We start from the raw sequence: 20,930 nt of genomic DNA, 5'->3' as shown, positions 1-20,930 counted from the left end.
TATAGATTCACTCAGATAAAGACAGTAAATTTTATCTTACTAAATAGGATATCTACTAAGAAATCACATTGTAGTCATAGAAACACTGCGTTGTATATATGTTGTTTGTGTGTGGGTTTGTGGGGGGATAACGGTGTGTATCTGCTCTGTCTTCTCAATCACCAATGAGTTGTGATGGATGGCTGCTTATAGTGAGGCAGGATGCTCTGGAGGTTTCTTCCTGTTAAAAGGGAGTTTTCCTCTCCATTGTAGCTACACGTTTGCTTAGAATTAGGGTTGGGCATCAAGCATCGATTGGAACCGCTTCCAGCTGTTAGCTTTTCCCGGAATCGTTCTAAGTTTTTTATTTCGATTCCTAGTTTCGATTCCTAGAAGAGGAATCTGCGGCCGATCTCCATGAAAAATAAACAAACATGATCTACAAATTGTGATCAACGCTTTTCAGAGCTGATCACACCAGCTGTCTGTGTGCAGCACGAGTCCCCCCTCCCCCCACCCAAATATAAACAAACGCGTCTGCCGAACTTTTACTCCGTAATGTAAACTTTAATTCCTGCAGCGTAGAGGAAACTTGTTAAAATACGTCAACACGGTGGATTTAATAGAAGCTTTAACGAACAAACTGGACGGTGTGAGGTGAGTTTGTCTCACTGCCAGGGTTGTCACGGTGTGAAAATTTAACCTCACGGTTATTGTGACCAAAATTATCACAGTTTTAGGTATTATCGCGGTATTTTTCTAAACGTGCTGCATTTTCAGACAACTAAATAAACCCTGTATATCAGGAAAATATTGTCCTCAGTTTGTGTCTAAATTTAGCCTAAAATTTGTTATTTTGTAATTATGTTGTATATTTGCCAAGCCAGCTTTATTTATAAAGCACTTTAAAAACAGTCCTCGCTGACCAAAGTGCTGAACATAAAAACATAAAACAGAATAACATAGAATACAGTATAAAATTAAAAGCACACTAAGACAAAAACACTAAAATCAAATAGAAATCCAATCTTTATACGGTGTTAAAAGCCAAGCTAAAAAGGTGGGTCTTTAAAGATGATTTAAAAGTTTCCAGTGAAGAGGCCTTTCTAACATGTGCGGCAAAGAGTTCCATAGTCTGGGAGCAGCAACAGCGAAGGCCCTATCCCCTCTGAGCTTACGCTGTATCCTTGGAACGACCAGGAGCAACTGATCAGATGACCTGAGCGACCGAGAGGAGGAGTGAATTTGCAATAGCTCAGAGAGGTGGAGCGGGGCAAGACCGTTTAAAGACTTAAAAACAAATAAAAGAAGTTTAAAATGAACCCTAAAATGGACAGGAAGTCAGTGCAGTGACGATAAAACAGGAGTGATATGTTCACTCCTTCCTGTACCAGTTAAAAGTCGAGCAGCAGCATTTTGCACACGCTGAAGTTGAGACAGTGACGATTGACTCATACCAAAACACAAAGAGTTACAGTAATCCAGACGAGTTGTAATAAAAGCATGGATTACAGTTTTAAAATCGTCTTTAGTCAAAATGTGCCTCAACTTTGCCAACTGTCTCAAATGGAAGAAGCTGGATTTGACCACTGCACTGATCTGACTGTCCAACCTAAAATCACTGTCCATTTTAAAACCCAAGTTGGTCACTGTTGGCTTTCTGTGCAGAGCTAGGGGGCCTAAGTCCATAGAAGTGGGCCTGCTGGAGGTACCAGTACCAAAGACAATTATCTCTGTCTTTTTCTCATTAAAATGTAAAAAGTTAAAAGGCATCCCAAGATTTTACCTCATCCAAACAAACCGCTAGAGATTTTATGCTGCAACCATCTTTTTATTTTAGCAGGAGATACATCTGTGTATCGTCTGCATAGCAATGGAAGGCAATTTTGTTTACATTTTTCCCCTTTAGTATTTAAAATACCAATATTTACCCATAACTTTCTTATTTTTTGTCTGTTTGATGTCATTGTTTAAAAATATTAGATCAGATGATACTCAGTACTCAAGTAGCCTTCCAATCAGATACTTTTTTTTACCCTTTCTTGAGTAATAAACCCTATATCAGGAAAATATTGTCCTCGGTTTGTGTCCTTCCAGTGAGCTTTGCAGATTTGGGAAAATGTCATCAGGCAGTAATCATTGTTAAATTCATACTTATTCTTGGAGAGAGACCAACTCTTATCTGCCCCTGGGAGCCCCGTAATGCATAGCGTCATTTCAATATGGGGGTGTCCGCGACACGGTTTATATGCAGGTAGCGGCGCTGTGGCTGCTTTATATAGTTACTCGTTGCATTCTCCCTCAACCCAAATCCTCGGATCACGCATTTTAGCTAAAACGCTAACGTTAACTTGCCTTGCGTTGACTGTAGAGTTGTGGGTGATGGTCACGCAGATGTTTCATGAGATTTGAAGCGTTGCTGCCTTTCACAGACACTTTTCCTGCACGTGCTGCAAACAGGATAGCCGTCTTCTATCAACTGTCCCTCGGCATTCTTCAAATATCCAAAAAAAATGCCCATACTTCCCACTTTGTCTTCTTTGAGGGAGAGCACTGATCGTTTCGCTACCGTTCCTCGTCAGTATCAGCAGAAGGGGAGCGTGCAGTTAGTTTTGGTTTGTTTTTAGACAAATGTGAGAGAACCCATCCATCCATTATCATCCTCTTATCCGGGGTCAGGATAAACTTAGGCAGCAGCCTAATTAGAGCAAAAAACCTCACTAGAGAGGCGTCCTAATCAGATGCCTGAGTCACCTCAACTGGCTCCTCTCGATGTGGAAGAGCAGCAGATCTACTCCAAGCCCCTCTCAGATGACCAAACCTCACACCCTATCTCCAAGGGAGAGTACAGACACTGCTGAGAAAACTCATTTTGGCCACTTGTAGACGTATTCTCATTCTATGGTGTCTTCCCAAAGCTCTTGACCATAGATGAGGGCTGGAACGTAGATCGACTTGTAAATCGAGAGCCTCGCCCTCCGGCTCAGAAATGTCTTCACCGCGACAGACTGGTACAACGCCCACATCCCTGCAGATGCAGCACCAGTCCACCTATTGATCTCATGCTCCATCTGTCCCGTACTCCTCAAAAAGACCCCAAGAACAAGAGATACTTAAACTCCTCCACTTGGGAGAACCACTTCATTCTTTTTTTTCATTTATTTTTAATCTCCACAATATATTTACAGCTATACTATGTCAGAATGTTGTTAAGAGGCATGAAAAATATGTTTAAGCTAATTTGTTTTCCAAATTTGCCATTGACCAATGACCAAGGAATCCTGCAGGCTCAAAAATGCTCTTAAACCAGTGTTGTGTTGACACATAACAGGCAACTTGGCAAAGAACCTTTTTTAAATGTGATATTTAGCTTCTTTGCTCACTGCAGCCTTTCACAAGGACAAACACTGTTCCCAACCCTTTTTCTGAATCTATTTGGTATAAAATGAAAAAAAAAACCCTGTTCTAATTCAATGTATCTTCATTAATAATTAATTTGATTAAAACTTGTTTCCAGTTTGACTTCCAATACACTTTAGTTTTATTTTCTTACTCTTAAAATATACTTGCTGTATATACTGTAATCCCAATCAGTGCTAACACCACTTTTAGCCTCCCATCACATCTGAGTTTTCTAAAGCTACACATATTTTATAAGATAAATGTTTAGTGTTTTAACAGTAATTAAATTTTGAAAAGTTATTTTAAATGACTGTTGTTTTTTGAAGTATACTTGTCACCTTGTGTGTATAATCCATACTATCTTTAAGCCATGACATAAACAAGAGAATCACTTTCATGGTGGTTATTCACCTTTGACCCAGCTCTCAACCTGGATTCTCATGTCAGTTCTCTTGTTCGCTCTTCCATCTTCCATCTCAGGAACATTGCTAAGCTGAGTCCCATTCTGTTCCGCTCTGAACTTGAGACAGTTATCCACACCTTCATCTCCTCACTCTTAGACTACTGTAACTCTCTTTTCACGTGTCTGAGCAGAACCTCCCTGAACCGTCTACAGGTGGTTCAGAATGTCTGTGCTCGGCTTCTGACCAAGTCCTCCAAACACACCCACATCCTCCCGCTTCTTCTCCAGCTTCATTGGCTGCCAGTCAACTTCAGGGTTCATTTCAAGATCCTGGTTCTGGTCTATAGGGCCTTACATGGACAAGCACCATCTTACATTGGTGATCTTCTCTGTCCCTACACCCCCAGCAGGTCCCTGAGGTCCAGTGATCAAAGCCTACTGGTTGTGCAGCACCAGGCTAAAGACCAAAGGTGACAGATCATTTGCTGCTGTGGCTCCCAGACTCTGGACCTGTCTCCCCCTGAGCCTGAGATCAGTGGACTCAGTGGTCTCCTTCAAAAAGCAGCTGAAGACTCACTTGTTCAAAGTGGCTTTTGTATGACCTTCTTCACCACTCTCTTGATTCTGCTCTCCCCACCTATTCCACCTTCCTCAGGATCCACTGATTTCCCTCTTTCCCATTCACTCTCTCTTTCATAACATTTTTTAAATCACAATTGTCTATTTTTTGCTAATTTTAAATATATTTTTAACCATTTTCTAAATTCTTTTTAATATTTCTACATTTTTTGTTTTTGTGAAGCGCCTCGTGATTTTTATCTTGAGAGGTGCTATAGAAATGATATTTCCTTCTTCTTTCTTCTTCTTATATCCCATTTTATTTGGTTTGATTCACACACTTCCTGGAAATCAACAAAGAAGCAAACTGATCGGCAATGACTCATCCCTTACTCTTGACTCAGCCCGTGGGTATTTGTTTTCTCTCTATTATCAGCAACCTTGAGTCACAGCCCCCAAATGTGTACTAATGGGCAGAATGACTTGTGAGTGAACATATAGCCTTATATTTACCAACAGGAGGGAATGCTTTGGGCGTGTTATAGTTTGACTCTAAAGGTTTACATGTGGGGGGCAGCAGTAGCTCAGGAGGTTGAGCGGGTTGTCCAGAAATCGGAAGGTTGCAGGTTTGATCCTGGCTCCAGACAGAGATTGCTGCTGTTGTGTCCTTGGGAATGACAATTAACCTCAGTTGCCTGCTGGTGGAGGTCGGAGCGACCGGTGGCGCCTGTGCTGTCTGTGTGTCCCAGGGCAGCTGTGGCTACTTTGTAGCTCATCACCATCGGCGTGTGAATGTGTGTGTGAGAGTAGATGAATGATACACCGTAAAACACTTAGGAGTCCTCTGACTCTGAAAGGCGTGATACAAGTGCGGGTCATTTATCAAGTCTTGTTGATCACTTGGTTAAAGATGAGAAGTATTAACTTTGAACTCCCAATTATCAGACTATGTTTTATAAGAAGCACGTGACATTCTTTAGTTGTTTTCTTGCCATCGTGAGAGGTCTTTCCATCTATTGACTGCTTCTTTTTTCCCATTTTTCCTAGATTTTATGAAATGTAGTGGAACGAAGTGAAGCGACTAACGTGAGTGTGCTTGGTGTTTGCCCTGCGAGGACAGACCTGCCACCATGAAGAGTGAGGTGCCATCTGAGGCCACTAGCAGACGGGATCACCTGAAGGAGCCACTGGTAAACCCAGAGTCCATGGAGGGAGCCAAGAACTTCCCTAACAACATGGAGGTCCTCGGAAAGGCAGGCAGTGATTTTGAAACCTTGTGTGAGTCCAGGCACCGGCCCTTGAGAGACACAGGGACCCACAGGGACTCAGAAAGGAGCCTGCCTGGACGTAGGAAAAGAAAAGGCCAGCAGGCCGGGCCGTCAGACTGCTCGCTAAAGGAGGACCACATCAATGAGGATCCACTGGCACCTCAGCGTGCCAGAATAGACCTTCTACAGCATCCCAGTGAGGATGAACATAACGAGTCCTCTTTTAGTGACTGTGCTTCCTCTCCATCATCTAGCCTTCGATTCGGGGACTCGGACACTCTGAGCTCAGATGATGAGGGAGAAGCTGGGGCATCAGTAGGCCAGCATAAGGCTCCTGCCCTTCCTACAGGGGGAGCCACTGAAGTTAGCCTGCGTCCTAGTTTGAGTCGAACTCGTGGTGGTCGCTCCCATAAGTGGGTGCGGCCCGAGGCAGAGCCCGTGTTGCTGAAGCGGCAGTGTTTGAGCAGTCGGCGGCCTCTGCAGAGGAAACGCTTTGTGAAAACAGCTCCAGGAGGAGGTCCGCGGACTCAAAAGCAGAAGGAGCGATTGCTGCTGCAGAGGAAGAAACGTGAAGTGATCGCAAGTAGGAAGTATGCCCTGCTCAACAGTAGTAGTAGTTCCAGTGAAGAGCTTAGCAGCGACTCATCCTCCCCGTCTTCCACTGAGGTGGAAGATGAGCTTTATGTAGATGTGAGCAGCACCAGCAGCCAGCCCAACAGTGCTACTGTAGCAACAGGTAACTACACAGGTTTATTATCTTCTGTCATGTGCATTCATTGTTGTTGTTTATGTTGTGTAAAAGAAGGTTTTTAAAATCAAGAAACAAGCATAAATCTCACAGAAATCACGGTCTTCCCCACTGCAGGAACAACACAGTCTAGCATCAGTTATCATATTTAATCTGAAACACATTAAGGCAGTATTGCATTCATATGCACTGAGACGGGGAAATGGTGACGACTAATGTTAGAGAATAGGTCAACATATTGTGCAGTGCACGGCGATGTTGATTAGTTATATAAAAAGGTTGTGACCGAGGTACTTTTATATATGAATTAACTCTTTTTTTTATTTCCCCTTACTGTCACTTACTGTATACATTTTATTTAGTTTTCCTTGTTGATTGAGGTCACAAACAACTTTGCTTCCTTGGTTCGTATCATGTAGTCCTACTCAACTCCCCCAGGTGAAGACCATCACACTTTTGGTTGTGTCAGCTCTGCTGTCTGACTCTGTTGTGTAGTAGTAATAAAAATACACGTTATGTCCGCTCACTTTCATGCAGCGGGGTAGTAGAGGACTATCCTAGGGTCATTAAAGTTTTGGTTTGTGCGTTGGATAAAAGGGTTATGAATGTTAGCTGAAAAGTTATAGCTGCACCCCTTGCTTTCAACAGCTGCCCTCTGGGTACCTATTGGAAAAGCAGGTTTGCACAGCTTTTCATTCCAAACCTGAATCTGAGCTCTCATTTTAAGCTCTAGATCAATAAAAGCTCCACCTTGACCTTGGCTCATTTATCTTTTCTGTAGCCTTTTAGCCCCTGTAGCATTTCCATTGCTATGGCCCAAGGGAGAAATGGAAAGTTATTTGTTGTCACCGTGTGGTAAGAGGCGGGTGGGAGAAAACTCTGCTGAGCAGCCGCCTTGGCACAAAAACACTGGGTCTCAGAGGAGAATATGGTATTTGTTTACTGCTGAGAAGCAAGTGATGAAACCTGCCTTCTAGATGTCCAGTACCTCAATGGGTGTGTCACACGTTCCCAAAAGCATCTAAATTATTGCAAAGTTGTAAAACAACCAAAATAACACCTACAAATCGTATGGCTTTAGTGTAAAATATGCAAAGGTAATTGTTTTGATTTGAATTAATCTTCAAAATTGGCTAAAGAGGTAAACATTGTGACATTTGCTCACAGTTGGGCGATGCTATCAGGAATACAACATGTCCTTTTATGTGAAAACAACTAATCAACAGGCTGCCTGCAGGGACCACGTTTTACATTGTAGTCTGTTCTGTTGCTAAAGTTAAGAATATTAGTGTTATGTGTTGTGTGACACACGCACGCCGCGCGCACACACACACACACACACACACACACACACACACACACACACACACTGGCTGCACCTCTTAACCAGCTTAACAGGAGGTGTTGTTAGTGTTGGTGCATGGAGGGGCAAGAAGCTAGATCTGCAGAGGGTGCTAAGCAGCAGCTCTCATGAGAGAGTCACCAAGGGGAAGCATGAACTTCACGAACAAACCATTTTGTGATGTGCACAATGACAGAGTATGCTTGAAAAGTGCACTTAAACTTAGCTAGGATGCAACGTAAGCTGCATTTTTAGTTTTTGTTAATTTTGAATAAATATTTCATATTGGGCTTTATTTTATAATGAAGTTAAAGACGTGTTTCCTTATTGTCACCAGATTAGTACTGTTCACAAATATAACAGCTTTCTCACAATGTAGGATGACAGTGGCATAGTGGACGATCACAGTAACATGCCTACGAGTTAGAGATGCTTGACTCATGCATCCTGTGCATGAGTCAGCAAGTCACACTTACACTGAGATTGTGACAATAATAAGAAACAGACACGCAGCTGTAAAAAAACAAAACAACTAAGACTTATAATGGCTGCGACTATGCTGCCTGGGTGTGCACCCAGGAGGGGGTTGCATGGAAGTTGATTTATGTAACTAGCATGTGTGGATAAGTCTGGGAAAAGACAACATTTGTCTTTTCAGTTTATGGCTTCTGTCCTGTTTTTAAAATAGATAAGATTTATTAAATGCCTGCAGGGATCACGTGTACGTGAAAATGTAGTGTTTAGACAAAACTATAGTTTGATATGAAAGCATTTATTTAGGTAATAACTTTTAACTCTAACTAAAATAAACTCTATAATAGGGCTGCACAATATATCGAAAAATTATCATCATCGCAATAACAGGACGTGCGATAAGCCCATCGCAAAACACTGCAAAAACAGCGATAAATGTTTGGTTCAAACATTTCCATCTGTGTCATACATCAGCTTTTTGTAAACCAGCTCTGTTTTTTACTCGGAAGTATTATTTGACCAATCAAATGTAGTCCTTCTGATATGCGGCCAATCAGATGGGTCCGTTCACGTAATACGCCCGCCCCCTACATAGACCCTTTTGGAACGCAACACCCGAAGAGTTTGCTGCGCCGCTCCCTTGTTCGTCATGCTGGCTCAGAGCAACGAACGCACTTTGTGCTGATGTTTCTGGAATCAGCGCTGCTTTCAAATGTGAACGTGACTCCGCTCGGTGTCGTTAATCATTTTTACCGGGCTGACTCCGACACGTGCCGGTGAACCAGCCCACCTTCATGTCGCTAGTGTTAGCCCCAGGCTCCGGTTAGCTTCCAGCTAAAAGGCTACAGCACTCTCCTCCCAGTCCCACCCTGCTAAAGAGGGCCTGGAAAAGTTCCCCCACACATCAAAGGGATTTTTCATTTATGAGCTTTTGTAACCTTGTTAATCAGGATAGTTGATTTGCTGCTGCACATAAACTGTCAGTCAGAAGCTCTGCTAGCTGGTTATCTTAAGAGGAGCTAGTTCAATTTGTTAGCTTGTTATCAGAATCATAGTTGCAGTTTCATCATCTGAGCTGCTTTTTAAGATCTAGGTAAACTTGTTCAATTTGGGGTTAAAACCAAACATTTTCACATATTTTCCATGTAGTTTTTTTGCCAGTTCCTCTTCTGAAAGGTAGACAATTGTTTTTCTCTTTCCCTAAAAAAATCTTAATTTTCTCCTAGTTTGGCCCAGCACAGATCACTTCCCAATTGCAGCAACAGCCTTATATCATAACCACATAAGTGGAGAAAATGTTCAGCAGCAATGAGAGAATTAGCTGTTGCATTTAAGTGATGTTAACTATTATTTAACATTTAAACTTATTTTCAGATATTTTTATTTTTTCAAAAAACCCTGGTAAGGGATGTTTTTCTGTATTTGGAGCATCAGAAAAAGTTTTATGGTGGAGGTGATGTTTTAAAGTCACTGAGAAACTGCATGCATGCAGTTTGTTGTTTTGCTGCTAATACAGTAGCAGGTGCAGCTGCATATTTTTGAAATAAAAATGTTACGTTGTAATGGAATTCATGCATTAGTTTTTGTTTGCTTTGAACCCAGAGCAGACGTCACACGCCAGATGACATCAACACTGCATACTTTAGTATTTGTTCATTTATCGTGAGTAATATCGATATCGCAATATTAAGCACTGTTATCGAATATCGCAAGTTTTCCTAATATCGTGCAGCCCTACTCTATAATAACTATTTGTATTGAACTGTTAATTGAAGTCTAATAAAAAACAACAAATGCATGAAATTTTGAGTCAAGAAACGTTTCAGATAGCCCCGGCTTTTCACCAAACTTGTATTTGTTGTGTGACATCGGTGAAGCGTAATGCGTAGCCAGTAACCGCTGCTATAGTCAATGCGTTGGTTTCCACCAGGGGCAGAGCAGCACGTCTGACGCATCCCAGAAGCATAAGCCCTTTTTACACGACCCATCGTGCGTTCAAATCAGCGTAATATTACCCCAACGGTGTGTCTTATAAATGTGCCATGACAGCATAGCGATGCGCAAATATTGTGGCGTTCGTTCCGCCTCACTTGGTAATAATATTGCAGTAATTGTCTTATTAATGACGATCGTGCCTTGGCGCAACAGAGGGAGGTGTCATGATCACGTGGGGTGTTACTGCTGAGTCCCGGCCGGCAACTATATTGAAAATGAAAGTAAAAATGGGCCATAATTTTCACTTTTGTAAACTGAGTCAGCTGAGATGATAATCTGGAGCTTTTCGCAGTTAGAACTGGACCTCAGATCACCAGCTGCACAGGGACTTTGGGGGACAGACATCTTTAGGAGTGGCTTGTTAAAAAATTGTAATGAGCACGGCTGCAGTTGCAATAAATATGAAGTTATGACCGAGATAAGCGGAAGTTCGCGGCAGCGCAGAAACCGCCCCCATACCCGTTTTATGCCTCCATCGAGTAATCTTTTATGAAAAAGACATGATTTTGCAACATTATCGCCACTTATAAATGACCAAAGGCTTCCTCATGCCGCTTCAGCATTACGAAAAATTGATGGCATTGTTTAGTAAAAACAGCTATAGTGTCCTATAGCTCACAAAATTTAACCTTCGTAGGGTTTCCTCTAGGATTTTTTTAAACTGTGGCATGTGGTAGTGGGCTGTCCAGGGGGGATTTAGTCTAGTAACGCAGTTGGGAGTTGGGTTTGAGGATTTAGCTCAATTTTCCTAGAAGCTATTGAAGAAAATCACTTATTTTTAATGGGAACCTTAAAAAAGATCAGGTTGTATGAAGTTTGTAAAAAAGAAAAATTTAATAAATAACTACTGTCTCATTGGTCTAGCGTAGTAACCCCATTGAGAAATGGTTTAGAGTATTTTGATCATTTTACTTGGAAGCTATTACAGGAAATCCCTTAATTTTTAATAAAAATCTTGGTCTAGCTCAAGGGTATTCAATTCCAGGCCTGGAGGGCTGGTATGCAGAACGTTTTAGTGGTTTCTCTGCTCCAACACACTTCATTCGGTGGTTGAATCAAATGTGCAGTAGCTTATCAGGCTCTGCAGAAGCCTGTTAATCACCTGCTGGTTGAAATCAGGTGTGTTGAATCGGAGTTAAAACCAAAACATGCTGGATATCAGCCCTCCATGTCTGGAATTGAATACCACTGGTCTAGCCTAACACCACAGGGAAATCCCTTTGAGTATTTGGTATTTTAACCAATTAACTTGGAATTTATTGAAGAAAAGTGCTTAATTTCTAATAAAACTCGTAATTAAAAAAGATCAGATTTTATGATTTTTTTGTGTGATTTTGTGAGTGAGAAGAAACTGTGTTCTAGCTATTTGCTAATGTTGAACGTGCTGTACGAGTGTGAAACAACTATGATTGTGTATTTACCTGTTTTACTCACCTCAGGTGCTCTGGATGAGGACGTGGTGGTGATCGAGGCATCGCCAGCTCCAGCACCTGCTGTTCCTGCAAGTGAGGAGATAAATGTCACCTCAACTGACAGCGAGGTGGAGATCGTCACAGTCGGCGATGGATTCAGGTAGAAACTTAAGTTATTTTAGATTTTAGTTTGATTGTCTAACCTTTCAGGGTGGACAAAATAACTTGTATTTAGTTCCACGTTCTATAGTCACTGAAAGTTCTGTTTGTGCACTAACCACTGGGACTACATGTTTACTTAAAGGCTGACAGTTCGGGCTGGGTTTTTATTCATTAATTGGAGTTTGCAGTTTATGGCAATTTAATTTAGGAAAAATCTGGATTCTTGTGCACTTCTTTGCCTTTTGAAGTTCAGAAGTTCAGTCGCACTTATCTGACAATGCATAAAGTGGTCTGCTTGAATATTTTTTCCCCAAAAAACACTGCTCCGTTCTGATCACGTGATCGGAAATTGACCCCGATCACGTGATTTTCAAAAAATGTGAATCGTGAAAAAGATCAGATTTAACCTTATAAAACAACCAATATGACTTTAAATTCATCCATAGATAGAGATGTTCAAACAGAACAACAATGGAATAGTTTTAATCCCAACAAGTGCCTCTACATCAGTATTGTTGGATGGCTGGGAGCTTTCTACAGCTGGATGAAGATAAGACTGAGATCCTCATCTGTGCCCCAGACAAGCTGGTTCCCAAAGTCAGAGACTCTCTAGGTCAGCTTGCTTCTCACACCAAACCCTCTGTCAGGAATCTTGGCGTGACCTTTGACCCAGCTCTCACCCTGGATTCTCATGTCAGTTCTCTTGTTCGCTCTTCCTTCTTCCATCTCAGGAACATTGCAAAGCTGAGTCCAATTCTGTCCCGCTCTGAACTTGAGACTGTTATCCACACCTTCATCTCCTCACACTTAGACTACTGTAACTCTCTTTTCATGTGTCTGAGCAGAACCTCCCTGAACCGTCTACAGGTGGTTCAAAATGCCTGTGCTCGGCTTCTGACCAAGTCCTCCAAACACACCCACATCAACCCGCTTCTCCTCCAGCTTCACTGGCTGCCGGTTAACTTCAGGGTTCATTTAAAGATCCTGGTTCTGGTCTAGAGGGCCTTACATGGACAAGCACCACCTTACATCGGTGATCTTCTCAGTCCCTACACCCCCAGCAGGTCCCTGAGGTCCAGTGACCAAAGCCTACTGGTTGTGCAGCACCAGGCTAAAGACCAAAGGTGACAGATCATTTGCTGCTGTGCCCCCAGACTCTGGACCTGTCTCCCCCTGAGCCTGAGATCAGTGGACTCAACGGTCTCCTTTAAAAAGCAGATGAAAACTCACCTGTTCAAGCTGGTTTTGGTGTGACCTTCATCACCCTCTCCTTGTTCTGCTCTCCCTACCTATTCCACCTTCCTCATGATCCACTGATTTCCCTCTTTCCTATTCACTCACTCTATCTTTATGTACATTTTAAAATCACAATTGTCTAATTTTGCTCATTTTAAATATATTTTTAATAATTTTCTTAATTTTTTTAATATTTATTATTTTTTGTTTTTGTGAAATGCCTTGTGATTTTTCTCTTGAGAGACGCTATTCAAAAGATCTTTTCTTCTTCTTCTTTAGTACTTGTAAGAAAAAAAACACCATTACATCACACAGGCAAGGATTCAGACACCATAATATGCAGCTGTTCGCTAATAGGCTAACGCAGAGCTAACATGTAACCACAGAAGAGCTAAAATGTCTGTATTTTGGTGGTATTCTACACCAGACAGCTAAGGTAGTCTATCAACCACTTGTAAAGTGTGTATACTGGGCATTTAACATGCTGGAAAAGACAGCTGCATTATAAGATGCCTTCAAAACAACTACTTTCTCTTTCTCTATCTCTTAGCTTCTTTCCCTTCAGGCGTTGCCACAGCAAATCATTATAAGTCCCAGTTCACAGCGACATTTCTAACAGAAACACGGAGCCAGCCAACAGTGAAAGATATGATAATAAACTAATTTACGCCAGACAGCAAAACATTGGGTTTTCTCACTCTGCAGCACCAGAGCCGACTGCACCATCATAGACATGAATATAGATGCGCCATTAGGTGTTTTTAGAACAGCGTGGCCACCATATTGGGTGTTTGTCTCACTCTCAACTGGAGTCAACATTTTAATTACCACGCCATACCATATTTCTGATTTTGTTAAAAATGATAATAACATGTTTTTTAGTTGAGTAAACATCTTCAGTAGAAATTAATGCACTGGGGGCGTTTTGAGACCCTTCCAAGATGGCAGCTCAGTCTACGTCCCGTCTGCACACTGGTGTAGTGCAGATAAAAGTTAGCCTGCTGGCTGTGGCGCTGTCACAGGAATGCACTTCACAGACGCACAAAGAGGACGCAAACCATTTGAAATGTGAGGAACTCCACTACCTTTTAATATATTTCCGTTTAAGAAACAAAAACTAGAAAAATCTGTTAAAAATTGGCAGTCTGCCGTTTTATTTTTAAGCTATATAGTTCAGCCCTGTCTTTTCTTTAGAATAAATTGTTGCTTCTGTTGAACGTTGACTTTTTTTAATCCATGCAATCACTCTTATTGGCTGATCAAAGGCGTCAGTAGGCTCTAACATTATTGGAAAACGGCTTTATCATGTATGAGGCTTGAATTGTGTAATAGAAGCAGGAAATGATGAAACAAATAGTAAATGGCCTGTATTTGTATAGCGCCTTCTTAGGGTTCTGCAACCCCCCAAGACACTTCACAACATAATGAGTCATTCACCCATTCCACACACATTCACACGCTGGTGGGGATGAGCTATGATGTAGCCACAGCTGCCCTGGGGTGCACTGATAGAGGCGAGATTGCCGAGCACAGACGCCACCGATCCTTCTGACTACCACCAGCAGGCAAGGCGGGTTAATTGTCTTGCCCAAGGACACAACAGCAGCATTCTCTGGTCGGAGCTGAGATCGAACCTGCAACCTTCTGATAACTGGACAACCCGCTCCAGTGTTTCCCCTAGGAATTTTTCCAGCTGTGGTGGAGGTGGTGTTGGGGGGGGGGGGGGGGGAGGACATCTCAGCTTTATGTTAATATTGTTTTATTTGATGTACTCCACTTTGAACTGCACCAATCCAGCGACTGCTGCATTGTAATAACTAGTATTAAAGGTGAGTACACCAATATTTGCACAAGAATAATTTCTGTTTTAAACTCTCAGTGACACACTTTGCAGGTGGATTTGGCATTTAATTTTTCTTGGCGTCTGGAAAAACATCTCCTTTTTCCCCCTTTATTTGACTCTCTGCCCCCTTTATTTTGGTCCAAGATCATTACTGGGCTGGCCCTATTAAAAATGTTCTACACCCCTGCTTAGTAGACTTAATGAAGTATTTTTAAGCCAGTATAAAAATGACTGAAACACAAATTTACATATTTGGCATTATTGACCAATATCTTTTATTTAATTTGTTTGTTAAGAACATCAAGATGCATTACAGTGAACATTATAATAAGCTGGGCGGACACTGTGTGACTTTTTCACTCGTAACACAGCTTCAGCTCAAACTGTACGACTTCAGCGCAGGGTAGATCTCACGAGTCGTGCTCACTGTCCGTCTGGTAGCAACACGTCGGACCTAAAAATATGTTAAAAATAGCAGTTTTTACACAACACGTCAGACTTTTTTGTCTTGTTTTGCCTGTTGTCCTTCGGGAGTGCTGCAGGAGGACACACAGGGATTTATGGGGGTTGGATGAGGAAACGAAATAAAGAAAGTAAATCTGTGTTTTGTGATCAGTTTAATTTGACATGAACACGACAAACATGCTTTCTTGACAACCATTGTGAGTAAAAAACGTGTAGAAATAAAAACGAACAACGTGTGTTATTAGGGAAATAGAGGGTGAGCGGAGTTGATGCATGATTGCGAATGCGCCGTGAGCGGTTCTGATACTTTTTGGGTCGCAGCTGCTCGCAGCGCCGCTTCAACCCTCATGAGGAACGAGATAAATATTAAACACTCCAGAAGTCCGTGCGAGCTCACGATTGCTGATCGGTAGCTGGTCACGTGGTGTTAATCACCTCTCGTAACCCCCTGTATACTACACGACGCTCAGCGCAAAACTCGCCCCGATCTTGTGGATTCTCGCACGAGTGGAAAATCTGCTCAAAAAAGTGAAAAAGTCGCACAGTGTATGCCCGGCTTGTCTGTGTGTGTGTGTGTACGTTGATGCCTGGGCCGAGCTGACGGAGCTCCCGGCTGCAGTTTTGTGTGTAGGGAGGGGCGGGCGCTCTATCTGACTGGCCAATCACAGAGCGTGAAAACAGTCAGTTACCCAATGAGGATTTCATTCAGCACGATTACAGATATTGACGAGTTTTACACTCGTTTCTTGTTTGTATTCGTCAAAATGCTTTATCCGTACGCTCATAGCTGTAACCACCCTGCCCTGCCTCCTCCTCCTTGCTACCTGCCGGCTGTGATCACAAGCAACAACACAGTAGTTCCCGCTGCTTCTTCGGGAAACGGCGCAAAAAAAAAAATCAATAAAACTTGGGATGTTGTAGGCGTGGCGGTGGGATTTCAGCCGTGGCGGGCCGCCACGGCTACACCTATGTAAGGGAAACCCTGCGCTCTAACTCCTGAGCTTCTGCTATCCCAAATCACTGAATAATAAACACTGACACAAATCCAAGAAGTTAAATGAAGTGGGATTCTAAAAATGTAACAAAAAGGACCTACTCTTACCCAAATATTTCTTGCTGTGCCTTTTTTTTTTTTTGCTTCTATTTTGAATAATTTATATATTCCCACTCCCTACATCACTGTGAAGTTATTTCCTCTTGAGCAATAGTGGTTTCTACAGTCTGCTTTAGAGCCTTGTGTTTTCTTTTTAGTGTATTTCAAGTGACAGATAACAGGGGCCTTTTGTTACTACTGGTTCTTGATGCTGGTGTGGTTTTAAAAAGCCTTCAGGGTTTGGGACTCGGATCACTCAGTGGTATGCGGCCCTCATTAAAGTACTATTAAAGCTCATTTCTGCAAAAGGTTCTGCAGCTGAGGGTGTGTCTAAGTTTGCAGAAATGCCTATAGGAACGAGACAATTAGACCACATGCAGATTTTAAATCATATGTTAATTTAAAATGAAGATTTATGTGCAGAGACATGAGGAAGTAAAGTAAGCATATGAAATGTAATAGTCTGAATACAGCTTGTTTGCCTTTTTTAACATGTATGTTTTGCTAAAGTTTCATTCTTATTAGAGCTGCTGTCCCATTTTATAAAATACTCCATCATTTCTGAAATACTCCATGTTCTTTAGATTGAAAAATGTTTGACTTTGGCCTAGAAATGGAATAAAAGATGTGACCTTTGTTCCCAGGAAAGTGTCATACACTTTAAAAATGAAACAATGGGAGCATTTAATCTTTGGATCATTTATGCCATTGTTCTGTTTTCAAATCAGTCAAATCAAATCAAAGATACTTTATTAATCCCAGAGGGAAATTAGAGTTTCAGTACACACAATTCAGAGATCAGACATACATGGACAAGACATTTTGTGGTTCTATTTTTCTCAGCCCTTTGACTGTTTTATTTCCCCATTTATTGTGACTTCTTGTATCAGCTTGGAGCTTATTCCTTCTGTAGGGGATCATCGACAGGAACTTATTTTACTCCATTCTCTTTCCGTTTCCAAATCTGAACTGAGTACAGTACTTGAACGTTATCACTCTGACTGTCGTGATCTGTCTTTTTTTCTTTCTTTGTTCACCTTTAAAGATGTCCTGTCACACCAGCGATTATAGAGATGAGCTGAAGGGACGGGTGGGGGATGGGCAGCAGTGGAGAATCAAAGGCCAACAGAATGAGCAATGAAATCTTTGTTCACACAGCCGGAGGTCCAGCGTGTCAGTGTGCATACAGTGCATACAGTGTGTATGTACAGTCTATGGTGCATACCAGTAAAACGTGGTCCGTACATTTGGTGATGAAAAACAAAAACTCTGATTTAGATAATAGCCACTGCATCATCAGAGGATTGAAACACATTTATGATATGATTCTCTTTTGAGTGTGTATATTTATTATTTCTATCTTCATCCAGAAATGATAAGAAAACTTCAGTTATGAAAATAAACTCCGTAGTTTTATTTGTGTTTAGCTCGATGCAACAAATTGTTTACCACTCTACACTGTTATTCGTGTCCTCTCCTCCCCTTTAACTCCCAAACTCCCAGCCTTAGCTGTCCCTAGCACCATGCCCAGCAGTTTACTTCCACATTACCGCAGCACACAGCCCTGAGCTCTCCTTTTATCCCAGGGGTTTGTTTCTCACATCACTGTGACTTGGCACAGGCTCGTCTTTTCCAAGCCCCCCCTCATTCCCATAGTGATCATATTTATAGTGTACTGTTTTCCTCTCTACTGTCACCTCACAGTCTCATGGGCCGGCGGTGGTAAACAGATATTTACAAAATAATCCCAGGGCGGGTTAATTTGCAACACCTCCCTATTGTCATATCCAGCTCCTTGGGATTAGCCCCGAACAGACAAGGCAGGCCAGTTAGACACCCCCTCCCACCACCAGTCTCTTTCTGTCGCTGCATACCACCATCACAGCTGTGTGCTCTTGTGTAAAGGAACAAAAGTGTGTGTTGTGCATTTTTGGTCTAATATTGCCATTGGTATTTGTGAAGTACCAAAGTTGAAGAGCTTCCTTTTTAATTTCAGCTGCGCTGCGTATCTCTGATTGGATAGACTGGATGAGCAGATGGGAGTCCCCCTGAATTCTCCGATATAGTAGACAGCAAAGAGGAAGGCATTTCCTGCTTCACACGTAACTAAAATGTGAAGAAAAATGACTATTAACTAAATAATGTGGGCAACGAGGAGTCCATCAATAACTGTTTCCACTTTGCTACATTACATAGGAATATTGCATAATCTTTCAGACAGTAACTGTTTAAATACCAGAGCATCAGTTTTAATGAGCCCACCCTTTGTTTTTGTTTTGTTTTTTTCAGGTTTCTCTGAGAACAGATCATTTAGGATTCAGGCTACTTTAATGTTTTCTGTGTATCTTTGTCTTTGACGCTCCTCTTTGTATTTTATTACACCAAATCAATGGAAAGCACAAAAATTAGTTTTGTTATTCTGCTTTTTTGAAATATAGTGAGATAGTTTATAATGAGGTCTACACAAAGTCAAACATGTTAAATGCTGACATTAAACGTTTTGTTAAATCTAATTCTACCAGTTTCTACTGGACACTTCTATAAACATGGGTGACTTTTACATAAAATAATTTAATTTCTCCTTGATTAGTAAGGGCAGGTAAATGAGTCGTATTTCACTCTTTAAAACGATGGGTAGCGGCTTCTCCATCCTGTGTATCTTGTAAGCTCTCTTGTTCAGAAGCTCTCAATTCCCTGAGCTCAGAATCTCCATAGCAACCACTTTACGGCACTCCCAAGCAGCATCTTGTCTCCAGGGCTCACTCGTCTTTCCTTTGATCACCTGGTTTTACAGCACTGTGGAGGGACATGAGGCTGTTCCCTAGCTTCTCACTCCAGTCTCAGAGGCCAAGAAGAGCAACATGTGCCTTTGAGAGAGAAAATTAAATAGAAAAAGAAGACAAAAAAGGACCAAAGGCAGTGATGTTCTGTGCAGATATAAAGCAAAATAAACATTTTCTGGAAAGTGTATATTAAAGTTAGATGATTGGATGATTGTATTGTCCATTGGTGATAGTCCGAGCCCTTAACCAATTGGATTGTAAGAGCAATGTTTTTTTATTCCTATTAATTAGTCTTGCTGGTGGTACTTTACAAACTTCCCTGTCAATCAGCGTATTTTTTTGCAACACTCTTTCTATGTACATATTAAACATCATTAGAAAACTTGGATTTTAAGTTATTCCATTTAGAGGTCAACCAATATTTGTTTTTCTATTGCAGAAACTAATGCCTATATGTAGGCGACATGGGCAGCAGATGGCCAATATGCACTGCCAATTTTTATGGTCCATATCTAGATATTTTCCACCTTCTTTTCATGCTAAAACATCACTAATAACATCTGTTGATGCTCAAAATTTCTGAAGCTGAATCAGATTTTTGAACTCTGAATTCAACTAACTATTAAATCTTAACTTTAACACCACCCAGTGTTAAATTAAGACACTTAAATAAAGTTAATTTAGGGTATTTATTATGCAGATGTTGAACAGACACATTTAAATTAAATTCCTCATCAGCACTGGGCTGCCCAAGGATGTGCCTGACTTTAAATTGGCTTCACTAAGAAAAATATCAGCCAATGCTGATATATTAAAAAAAACAGTAAATATCGGTCTAACCCTTTGTCACGTTGAGAGGATGGCTTGGACCCAAAATGCAGTAACCCAGGATGACACGAGGCAGAAGTGGATATGAAGTTAAAAAAATCTTTTCATTTAGGAGGCTGGGCATAAATCCAAAAGCAACGCTGGCAAAAGGCAAAACAGAAGCTCATTCATGAGCAAGCTCAGGAGAACACTCGAGACGGACAAAAACAACACTGACAACGACAATGGACCGACAAGAACAATGAGACAAGGGGAGGCTTTATACACTGGGGCTGGAGTGATAGGAGACGAGGAGCAGGTGTGTGGAGAACTGGCACAGGTGAAACCACTTATGAGGAGAGGAGCAGAGCAGGACACCAGACCTGACTGGGAAGGACAAACAAACACACACATACTGACACACACATAAACTCACACACGCATATACTGAGCTGGGGAACAAGAGGCTGGAGCTACAACTAGAGGGGCTGAGGATGACTGGATGACACAGGACCTGGGAGGAATGATTTTAAAAGGGCTACAACATAAGACACATAACAGAGATGCAGACAAAGGACACATGAGGGTGCTAAGAGAACACAAAAGGGAATCCAGAGAGGGATGGAGAAACATTAGGAGACACATAAAGGAGGGGGCAGACGCAGACCATGACACCCTTATTCCAATGATGAATGGCAATCAAGGATACAACCATGACTGTAGACACTGTAAACACTTTGGTCAAACCACTCGTAAAATCAAAATGTCTGTCTAACCATTCAAAGCCTTGTATCATTGAAAGAACAAAGCCATGTTGGAACAAATACCACCTTTTCACATCCACTGGGATCCAATTAAATTATTTTAATATAAAAGTTGGTCCTCAACAAGTTTTAAGTTCTCAATCCAATATAATGTCCTTAGAAAATTCAAAATTTGCTTCAGAAGTGTTTCTCATCA

General features: G+C 41.6%; 1 protein-coding gene across 3 annotated transcripts in view; it reads left to right on the top strand.

The window, feature by feature from the left end:
- The window catches only part of rnf111 (ring finger protein 111), a 43,253-nt gene that overhangs the window by 8,168 nt on the left and 14,155 nt on the right, over nt 1–20,930 (top strand). For all 3 annotated transcript variants that reach the window (XM_054732104.2, XM_015952992.3, XM_015952990.3), the window contains exons 2-3: nt 5,390–6,346; nt 11,609–11,741. In XM_054732104.2, coding sequence (XP_054588079.2) covers nt 5,473–6,346; nt 11,609–11,741 — 1,007 coding nt within the window. In that variant the 5' untranslated portion in view covers nt 5,390–5,472. The remainder of the gene's footprint in view (nt 1–5,389; nt 6,347–11,608; nt 11,742–20,930) is intronic.

The sequence above is a fragment of the Nothobranchius furzeri genome, chromosome 9, assembly GCF_043380555.1.
Source record: "Nothobranchius furzeri strain GRZ-AD chromosome 9, NfurGRZ-RIMD1, whole genome shotgun sequence".
Classification (NCBI taxonomy): Eukaryota; Metazoa; Chordata; class Actinopteri; order Cyprinodontiformes; family Nothobranchiidae; genus Nothobranchius; species Nothobranchius furzeri.
This window is presented reverse-complemented; position numbering and strand designations above follow the sequence as displayed.